General features: G+C 41.7%; 1 protein-coding gene across 2 annotated transcripts in view; it reads left to right on the forward strand.

Annotated features, from left to right (window-relative positions):
• The window catches only part of SPATA6 (spermatogenesis associated 6), a 62,925-nt gene extending 52,110 nt beyond the window's left edge, over nt 1-10,815 (forward strand). For both annotated transcript variants that reach the window (XM_074961772.1, XM_074961773.1), the window contains exon 13: nt 1,628-10,815. In XM_074961772.1, coding sequence (XP_074817873.1) covers nt 1,628-1,808 — 181 coding nt within the window. In that variant the 3' untranslated portion in view covers nt 1,809-10,815. The remainder of the gene's footprint in view (nt 1-1,627) is intronic.
• The last annotated feature ends 412 nt before the right edge of the window (nt 10,816-11,227 follow it).

Genomic DNA, 11,227 nt, shown 5'->3' on the forward strand with positions numbered 1-11,227 from the left:
CTGGGGGCCTCCAATTCTACAGAACTGCCCAAATTCAATGTGGGACTATGAGGGTCTCTTGCTGATTTGACATTCCCTGTGTGTTGATTTCTTATGTGTCAGAGTTGTAAAGTGCAGTTCTACCTGGCTGGTAAGGAAAGCTATGTTTAATTTACTGCAAATAGTCAATTGATTTAAAATACCAGGGCCTGTTTTTGGCGAGGGGGTTAAATGTCAAGATGGCCTTTATGCATTTTCAGCCTTGTGTCCACAGTTGTGGGCACAGGTGATGCCATTTTCACCCAACTCCCCGTTTATATAGCATGTAGGCTGGCTTCCAAATTACATTGTTTGTGCCCCAGCATATAATTGTAAGTGGAAGATTATACCTTCTGTTTATCATGTGCTATAAGGGAGGCCAGGGTTTAGAGATCTGGCCCTAAATCTCTCATCCTTCCCCACCCAATTCCCATTGTTTTAAGTGCACCTTTCAGTGGAAATCTCATTACAAGATGCTGTAGCTAGCTAAAAATACACTCATGAATAATTTCACATATGTTGGTTAACTCATTTATCACATTGTTTAATACATATTAACTTCTAGACAGAATATTAAGACCTGGAAATTCTGTCACCCTGCTGGAATGGTGTGACTTGACTTGATCAACATATGCATAAGCAACACAATTTTGAAATTTACCTGTAAAATCAAATCTTACTTCTATTTTCTAGACAAAAATGGACACCAGTAAACTTCACGTAGACGGTAGGGTTGTGATCTGAACCTGTAGAGAAGGGGGTAAACATTTCAAAAACACCAAGTCATTTAGGTGTGTTTGGAAACTTTACCCCAGAACTGATTTTTACCTTTTTAATATTTGATGATCTAATTTCAAATATAATAACATAAAATCTGACTGGCTGGTTTTATTATAATGCAACCATTTATTTCAAAGGTTCTAACAGAAAGCAAACAATCCATGGAGCTTAGATATATGAATGCATTAAAATTTGTCAGTGCTTGGTAATGAAGACTTTCAGAGGATAAATTCTACTTGATGGTTCTAGGAAAATGAATTATGGAAGCTACTGGTATATGAAAATCTTTTCTTACACATATTAAAACACTGACAATAATGGGAAGAAACAAGTAACATTCCATTGCCATTATATCATAATGTATTTGGTAAAATATATTTTTAACCTGAGATGGTGAGGATAGAACACATTATAGCTGCAACTGCAGTCATTTAATTTACCTTGAGTAGATTGTCTTCATATTGAAATAGCTGCTCATGGTTACATTTTGACGTTCAAAGGACACAAATCCTATGTAGCTGCTGCATATAAGGCTCAACGCCTAGTCATACTGCCAATCAAAATACAGTAAAGCAACCACATTCTGTTCCAAAACAAATTCTGCCTCTATTTCGGAGGTATTTATAAAGGGTACTTGGTTACATGAACGAAGACTTCTGTATTTCAATAACATGGGCTTCTGTTTCTTAGAATAATTGCGGTATAATTATATTTCTACTTGTAAAATGTCACTGTTTCTCAGCACTGTATCTGGGTTCACACTGCATTTGCAGACTCGTGTTTCCTCTTCCCCTCAGATTGATCATTTTGGCTTTGCTTATGTTAACAGTTCATCAGTTCAGCAGAACACCACCGTTCACTTGGATAATGGTGAATATTGGTCCAACCGTGCAGCTGCGTATAAAGGAAAACCCCACAGAGCTATCTTTGAAGACAGCCTGGAGAAAATATACAGAAACATGTACAAAAAAGCTTCTGGCACCATTTCAAAAAGAAAAATACACTCCTGATAGCAATACAACCAGAAATGTACAGTGCACAAGGTTACTATTTTTAATGAGAATTATTTTTGTGTAACAAATATTTGTACTCTATTTTTTAACATGTACTGTTCACTGGGACGAACTCTTATGGGCTAGTGGGGCTTTGAGGCTGGGACCCCAAAAGCAAAATGTTAAAATAAAAAGAAAATCCGAAACAATTGAAGGTAAGCAGGCGCATTGTTCCCTTAAGAAGCTAGGATGGTGCTATTTCACCCAACCCCTCGTCGTCCGTTTCAGTTCTGAAGCAGGTGCTGAGTAAGCTGGATGTTCCTATCAGTCATCAGTGCAGGCTTTGATTGTAGCCAACTCTATTTCAGTTATTAGCAATTTAATTTAAATGGTTGAAAGTGAAACCTGCCCCAGTGTTTAAAGAGCTAGCGAGATGATCATAGTACAATACTATCTGTTTAGAGGGATTTTTTTTAGAAGGATAATGTCTGCTCATTCCAGGTCTGGAAATGGAGAAGGGAAAAATTCTGAGAGTAACCCTGTGGCTGTGTTGAAAGTATTTCCCAGCACTTTCAGCCATGAACTTTCTATTAATGTCAAGCTCTTTTGAAAATAACTATCTCTATATTGTAAGAAAACATCTCTTCTTCATGCATCCCAATGTAACAATGTCTAAAAGTTTCCAGGATCACTTTTGGAGCTCGTCGGCTAGAGGCAGATGCTCCATGCATGCATTATGAAGTCCCTGCATCACAATCCCACCAAATTTGGAGCCTGTCCTTACTATCCTGCTGGGGATGTATTGGCAGAAATTGCATCTTTTCATTAAAGGCCACCAAATGTTCGGCAGTAGTTAGATGCTTTCCCAGGAGAGGGAACCTTTTCAGCCTCACATTGAACAGCTCCCACATTAACAGACCAGGGCAAGCTGCCCATCTGAGTGATTTAAAAGGGCAAGCATGTCCATCTCCTGCTTTTCTCCCATTTCAAAAGGAAATATGTATCCTGGCACATTCGCTACAGAAGCAGGTAGCTGGGACAGATTCAGTTACACTAGTGCCATCTTATATCTTGCTTTTGGACAAAGGATAAAACTAGCTGTACAGATGGCAGAAATCTAGGACTGTAACCTACCAACACATGGGGATAGACTAAATGTTGGCCTACTCCTATCCGGGCTTTCTTACTAAGATAACCTAATTGATCTAAGGAAGCAGCCAGTGAACGAGTAAGTCAGGTGGAGAGCACATTGAAAGGCTGTGCATTGCAGCTTTAGGAAAGGGGGCTTTTGGAGGAAATGTACTGAATACAGACATTTCTGCTCCCCGTAACAGCTAAGCCAGTCACTGGATTAACAGCTCCATGTTCCTGGCCTTGATCATACTTGGCCCTTGCAGTGCTTTAGCTTTTCAAACTGCAAAACAAAGATTAACCAGTTATTTAATCCTCACAGCCTCCTATAATGTAGAGAAGCATTATTAAGTCTCTCTTTGGAGATGGAAATGTACAGCACAGACTTATCCAAAGTCAGGGGCTCACCGGCACAGCAGGGTTTAGAATGTGCAAGTTTCTGGATCCTAGCCCTGTGCTTATCTATTAAACTGGGCTGCTTTTCTTTGGCTCCAGTCCTTATTGGTCCGTACTACAGTAGTTTCTTAATCGATAAAATTGGCCAATGAAAAGATGGCAGGAAGAAACTGTGAAGACCACTTATGCATCACGAAAAGCCAAGGCAGGATTTGATTTGTTCTCTGCCAGCACGTGACCTAGAGTTACCCAACCGACATCTACATTGCAAGTGCAGGTTGAAATGATTTCCTGGGTGTGAATGAGCACTCAGCCATGAGTTCTGTCTTCCTGCCCATGCAGTCAACCCCTCTTTTTTCAGGACTCCCTCCTGGCCTGACCCCCAATGTCATAGCTGAGTGCAAACTGTAAGCATGCATACACATTACTATTGTTCATGTAACCAGAGCAAAGCTGGTGTATGCCCTAGGCATGCTAGACCTGCAGGATATGAAGTGTGTACTGTGTATGCACACACTCTGTGTGCCTCACCTTGACTGCTTCCGGTTGTCTAAAAAGTTTTAGCAGCCGCAAGCATCCTTCATAGTCTCAGCAGGACAGGTGTAATTGTGGTGTATGGACTAAGAATATTTTGGATATCACCTGCTGCTCTTTGTTTTGCACTTTGGCCCATTCTCTCTCCATGGTATAGGAATGCTACTCGCTACGACCCATCTCTGATGGTTCAGCCAATTAGTTACTAATTTCAGCCCCATTAGTTCAATGCGTGGGAGGTGTTGAACATACAGAGGTGCCATCTCCTTGCATGTGAGACTGGAGACCCCAGCCCCTCATGCGCAGCCAGAAAATCGAGGCATGGGGAAGACAGGGGAGAGAGACCCACCATGAGTTGGAGTATGGAAAGAAAGTGTGGGCTAAAGGGGCAGGAGTTTGGTGGGAAAGATGAGGCTGTAATTTAAGTTCCATTTTAGCCTAATTGAAAGGTGGCAATCCTGGTTCTTTAAATTTTGGGGGAACCTACAGGCTTAGTCTGGGCTTCCTTTAGGAAGAATGGGAGAGGAAAAGAAGCGTTCATATCTGAATTTTGCTGGATAGGAATATTCTCCCTATGAAGTTTTGCTATATAACATCACTAGTGCAATAAATTGAATGACTACCCTTTGGTCGTGCTCCTATCATGTGTGTAGATGTTTTGCCTCTTAGAATCAGCTAGTATCAGCTAACCACCTCTCTGATGGCAGGATTGTGCTTGTAATATGTACACCAGGGTATAGCTAAGGGTTTTTTTCCAAACCCTGTCTTGGAATCCATTTCTGTTGTTGGGGGAAACTTGTATATGAAATGGGACTTAAGAGTCAAGGTACACAGCTCTGTCCATTTGAAATCTGCAAGCCGCTTTTAACACAAGTGTTTGGCCCCCCTCTCCTGCTTGTGTGCTTGGCTAACCTTCTATTAATACGCCTCTAGCTCGAGTGCAGAGAAGACTGATTCTCCTCTGCTACTGCTGTGTGCGATAAGTATAGACTCAGGCAGTGAACCAACAGAGTAATAAACTGTGATTGTTTAGTGCACCTTGCCTTCTAATACAATTTAAATCCCTTCTATCAAAGGCAAATTTCTAGGTTCCTGAGCTGAGCTTTAAATAGCATTTTCTTGCTCCGTCCTTATCTTTTGCCATCCACAAAGTGGTGTGTTAGTGACAGTAGGATGGCATAATTCCACCACCACCATTTTACCTCCTAAAGGAAAACTGCCTACTCAAATCGAGAAATAATGGGATAGATTAAGAGAGAATTAGAGTTTATTGCATCTGTCTTTTTATTTCTTTTTTTCCTCCCCTGGACTGTCATAGCTCATGAGTAGTCTAACCAGACATTATTTGCCTTTTTGGTATTGTATGTGACACGAAATGTAATCAGCTTAATATTTTAATCACTTTTCGGGAGTCAAACTGAGGCTACTTTTGTCTCAACTCCCCCTGGGGCAGAAATTTAGTTTGTGCAAACACAAACTGTACAAACAGTGGGGCTCAATTGTAAGTCAGGCTCTTTGCTAAATAGCAGTCACTTTAAAAATCCCTCAGCATTGCCCTGTAGTGATTAAGGGGTGGAAGTGTCAAGCTCTTTAAGGATCAGCATTATCTAGCTTCCCAGGTAGCAGGATAGAAGCCTCGGCTTGGTCCCTTAAGAATGTCAGATGGAGCGGATGATGTGGAATCCCTTGGGTAATGAAGACACTGAGAATTTTTAGGCTCAAATTTTGAACTGCTTTAAACTCATTTGATGAGGAAAGTGCTCCAGGTTCTACATACTGTGTGTGTTTTGGGTTTTTATACACTAGCTCTCCAAGATTTCTTCACCTGAAGTTTTCAGTGAGTCACCAGAAAACTAAGAAATCTCTTATAAGAAGCTAGTCTTCTTTGAGTTGTGTCCCTGTGGGTGCTTCACTTAAGGTGCACATGCATCCTGTGGCTCTGATTGCAGATTTTTGGTAGCCATGCCCATTCAGACGTAGCGTGCACCCTACACATCTGCATGCTCCATTCTGAGGCTACATAGAGTTGTATGGGTGCAGCGCCTGCAGTTCTTTCTCACCCACCTTCCCTTTACAAGCTCCTGGCCATATTGCAGACTTCTACCTCAGCAAAGGTGGCATGGCCAGTTAATGATGCTCTCCTTGAGCCAGCCCAGACCATCTGGAAAACTCCAGCAGTGGCACCCCCAACATGCAAGTGTGGCAATAAAAAATACTATGTCCCCAGCCAGGGATTTTGAGTTTTTGTTTTCACATCCAGCACCAAATTCTCTAGTCATGGACACAGTGAATGCAAGGGGGTGTCATTTCTAAAGCTACCCATATAACAAGGACCAGAAGTGGCTGGAGTTTTTTGGTCATAAAAGCTACTCTTTGGCAACATTACAGTTTGAGATTGTGACTTACCAAGCACTGATGTTGAAATGTAACTACCTGAATTAAGAGATGTTTAATGCATTCATTGACCATTTACTGAGATCCGTATAGTGCCATAATAAAGGAGGGCCAGCTGGTGGCAAAGACATCCTTGCAGGCTTTACTTGATGTGGGCTACACTGCAGCCAGGTCTGTTTCCACTGCAGTAGTGATGTGCGGACTCCACAGGCACCTCAATTCATTCCCTAAATGACTAGGTCTACACTTAGGTTCCTGGAGATATACATGCCTGGAAATAAAAAGAAATTCAGCAGGTCTCAATTAGTGCAAAGATCCCATTCTGCTTAATTTTCCACCCTCCATAGACCATCTGAATTGCCGGCTAAGAGGTCAAGATTTTCTAAAATGGAGCCAGTGACTAACTTGAATACTTCATCCCAGCCGATCTACATTTCCCAAACATCACTTTTGAGGGTTTGGTCGGGAGTTTGAACCACCTGATAGGGTTTCGCGGCTACACTATTCCACCCCTTTCCCTTAATTTGGACACCATCTCTCGCTATACCAGCAGGTTTCTCTCTCCCATGCATCAGACAAATGGGTATCAGTGGCTGTTACTTCTGGTTATATGATCCAATTTATCTCCATCCTGCCCTTCCACCCCCCTTTTCCTTCTCCCTTCAAGGACCTTCTCAGCTTCTTACCTCCCAGGTATATAAAACACCATGGCAAACGACTTCAGCAGACATTTTACCCTAAATTGTGAGTGGGAGTTGGACTTGTGAGTCTCTATAAAATATTCGTAACTTGGGGGTTTCCAGAGGTTGACTTTTGCACCACTGCAGCCAACACGGAGTGCAAAAAAGTCTGCTCCAGCGGAGGACTCAAGCCTTTATCTCTAGCAGCCACCTTTCTCATTACATGAACAAAGGGTCTTATTTATGCTTATCTGCTGATTCCACTGCTTTTAAAGGCTTTCAACAAGATCAAGCAGGACCAAGTCAGGGTCATTTTGGTTGCACCAACTTGGCCAAGGCAGGTTTGGCTTCCTTACCTCATCGAACTCACCTCTTGCCCTCAATTCTCAGCTATTGTCTCAGAATGCAGGCCAAACACTTCACTCCAATCTGAATGTACTGCAACGCCAGGCACGGTTCCTCAATGATTCTTGGGACTAGAGGTATCCTGTTCATCAGGAGTACAACCTGTACTGTTAAATAGCAGGAAAAAATCTACAAGATACTTACTTCCAGAAATGGAGAAGAGATCATCTTTGATGTAACCACTGTCATCACTCACCTATCCAGTCGTCTCTTTCCACAGTCTTGTATTTACCTGTTGGAACTGAAGATATCAGATCTATCTGAGAGTTCCATCAAGGTTCACTTAGCATTAATAACTTTCCACTCACCAGTAGAAGGTTTCTCACTTTTCACACTCCTAACCATAAGGAGGTTCCTGAAAGCTCTTATGAAACTTTTTCTGTAAACTAGAGATCTGTTCTGCTTTGGGATCAGTCTTGTCCTTAACTGTCTCATGAAACAGCCATCTGAGCCACTAACTACATGCTCTCTCTGTTACATTTGCCTATGAAGATGGCCTTTTTGGTGGCCATCACTTTTGCTCAAAGGGTTGGGGAGATTGGGGCTCTAATGGCAGGCCCTCCATTTACTGTGTTCTCCAGGGAGAAGGTATCATTACAACCCCATCCAAAACTTTTACCTAAGGTTTCTTCTGAGTTTCACATTAACCAGACTATTCACCTTCCAGTTTTCTTTCCTAAGCTTCATAAGACAATACCCAAAGCCACCTTCCATACACCAGATGTTAAAAGGGCATTGACCTTTTACATGGACAAAACTGAACCAGGAACCATTCAGGAAGTCCCATAGACTTTTGCTACTATTGCAGACAGGCCTGGGGGATCCACCATCTCCATGCAGCGACTCTCTGGATGTATTATTATTACCTGTTACAGTTTGGCTGATTTTCAGTCTCCCCTAAAAGTGACTGCACATTCTACTCAATCACAGTCTACAACTGTAGCCCTACTTGAGGACATTCCAGTTGTGAAAATCTGCAGCGCTGCAATGTGGACCTCAGTACTTGCTTTTCCCAACCATTATGCTTTGGCTCATGCTGCAAGATCAGACGCTACAGTGGACAACACAGCCCTTTCTTCAGTGCTGGACTTTCTTACGAACCTTCTGCTTCCTTAAGGGGTTACGGCTTGGAAGTCACCTGAAGTGGAGCACCCGTAAGACACTACTCGATGAAGGAGGAGAAGTTACTCACCATGTGCAGTAACTAGAGTTTTTTGAGATGTGTCCCTGTGGGAGCACCACTAACCACCCTCCTGCTTCAGAGTTTCCTTTGTGGGACTTTGTAGTTCAGAAGGAACTGAGGGCGGTTTTCCCACTCAGCCCTATATAGCCTCGGTCACAGGACGCATGCATAGGATGAATGGGCACTTCTCCGATAAAGGCATAGGGTGCATGCGGACCTGAAATGGAGCACCTCAGGGACGCATCTCAAAGAACTCCAGACACTGTACAAGGTGAGTAACCTCTCCTTGTAGTTAGGTTACAGAACTAGGAGCAAGAAGACTTGGGAAGTCTGTGGTGAATCACTCTGCTTCTTTGTGCCTTTGTTACCCTATCTATAAAATAGGGAGACTATAGCTCTCTAACACAGGGAAAAGTGCTTTGAGATCCTGAGACAGAATTTGTTACAGAAGCGATTTATTACAAAATAAATAAATAACTTCACCAAGTCCCATCTCCTATTCAATCAAAAGGGCTTTACTGTAGATTTCCCAATTTCTTACTTTTTTAATCATGTAACGGTCTAAATTAAACAAGCACTCTTGTTGAGATGGGAGTCTGATGTTAAAACTGACAGAGTCCATTGAGAAAGAGAATATACAACTCTGACAGCTTGTGGCTCAGAGTCTAATGGTTATAATAAAAATCCTAACCAACCTCATTGGTTTAGGTCTTCATCCTGCATGTCTAATCCTGCATTGTTCCTACTGGAGTCTATTTTACTCTATACCGGTTCTTATACATCTTCTGTGTGTATATATGTACGCATACGTATGCTGTGCTGTTCATTTATCTTAGCAGAGTCAAGGTCAAAATGTGCCTTGCACTTAGAGTGGAAGGTGGTGAGTCATTCTATCACTATATAATCTCCATCCTCCTGAATCCTAAACTTGATGTTATTTTAGCAACATTTTTGAACTGTGCAAAGCAAAATTTTGCCAGTGGCCTCTCAGTATATAAATACGATCATTTAATGGAGAGTCTTTTGGATCATGTGAAGTCTAACAACTGTCTTAATTATGACAGTGTGAGTTTATTTGCCCAGTTAAGAGAGTGATAAAATTTATCAGAGATTATTATTGAGAAGATTTAGAAGTTGGAATTAGCTGTGGAGTGTGAAAAGGACTTTGGAGCTTTTTTTTCCTCTAAAAAGTTTGAGGAAAAACCTTAAACTTTAGAAGTCAGTAACCAAGCTAGTCTACAGCAATAAAACCATTAGAAGCCAGCCTTTGGGGATGACTTGAATTAACTACCTCATTGATGGAGATGATGCAGTAAAGAGGGAAGTCTTTTTAGATCAAGTCCTGTGTCCCATAACAAACGAATTGGTATTCTAGGAAAAGATCACTGTCTTCCAATAATTTCTATTTCTGTCATATAGTGGGGTCAAACACATAGACCATCATCAGTGGTCACCACTAGAACATCCAGTGGTATTTAAATATCTTGATCCCAATCTTTTGAAAAAGAAGAGGGGGCAGATTGTGGCTATGAAAGTGTTGACTCCTGTCACCACTGATTGAAAAAAGAGACAAGGAAACCCTTGTTCTCTCCCCTTTCCTTTCGCCGCGCCCCATCACCTACCACCCTTGTAGTTTCATGTGCTTGCTTTGTGAGGGAAAACTATTCTGTAATCCAGGATAATTTTCTGGATGAAAACCTGTAGGAAATTTAAACTTTACCTTTGGCATATCAACTTCAGAGTTCATGCAAGCTTTCTGCTGTGGATTCCCATCCAGTCAGGGTGGTTGGTTTTGATCTAACAGAGCCGTGGGACCTAGCCATCTGAGACCACTTTCCCCATGATGCTCCATTATGACGGCTGCTATCAGCTGAGCTACTCTTGTTGATGGTCCCTGGCTTTGAAAGCTTTTAGGCCTAGAGGCCGACATGTTTTGGTGGAGAGTCTTTGATTGTAGAACTTCTCTCTTTGTTCCTCAGAGTTTACCATCTTTCAGGGCATAGGGTGCGGTCCTGTTCTTTGGTCAGGCTTTTACTTAACTCCTTGGAATTGCTGGGGAGGTTTCTCTTAGGATGGGTTGGGGTGACACAAAAGGAGGAGATCTTTGTTCAGTCTGTTGGGGGCAGTTTAATGTGTTGCTTTCCATATGCATCAACGCACCCAGATGCCACGGATGAAGGGTTTATAAAATAGCCATTTAAATAAATCGTTTGAAAGTAACACAGGCAATATCCACTTCCCCGAACATCTGTAGATTGGACGCTTATGTTTATATCATTAAACCAACTGGAATTTTTGGACTTTGAGCTGAATGTGTTCTTTCAAAGGCGACAGCTCTGTGAACTGGTTCATGCAGCACTCCAGTAATAAACACTTGACAGAAGGTTGCTTTCCCTGCCTGCCTTATTTTCACCACAATCATGGAGTGTTTACATACATTTTAGCCTCTGTGCCATTTTTGAAGGCTTTATTTGTCTCATTTACATTTTTGGTTTGGATAATACTTAAATATGAAATCCATCTGTGAAGCATATTGTATATACATGTTGAAGGGTAAAACCAGTTTTAATTAAAATTTTATACAGCGCTTGTATTTCACTTTGTCCTGTTTTATTATGAAACACTTCAATCTTCTTCCTAAAACACATATGTCTCGTACGTTTCAAGATGTTCCGTGTTGCTCATGCAGAACCAGTTTCTGAGCTCTGTCAGCA

This window comes from Natator depressus, chromosome 8 (assembly GCF_965152275.1).
Source record: "Natator depressus isolate rNatDep1 chromosome 8, rNatDep2.hap1, whole genome shotgun sequence".
In the NCBI taxonomy this organism is placed as follows: domain Eukaryota; kingdom Metazoa; phylum Chordata; order Testudines; family Cheloniidae; genus Natator; species Natator depressus.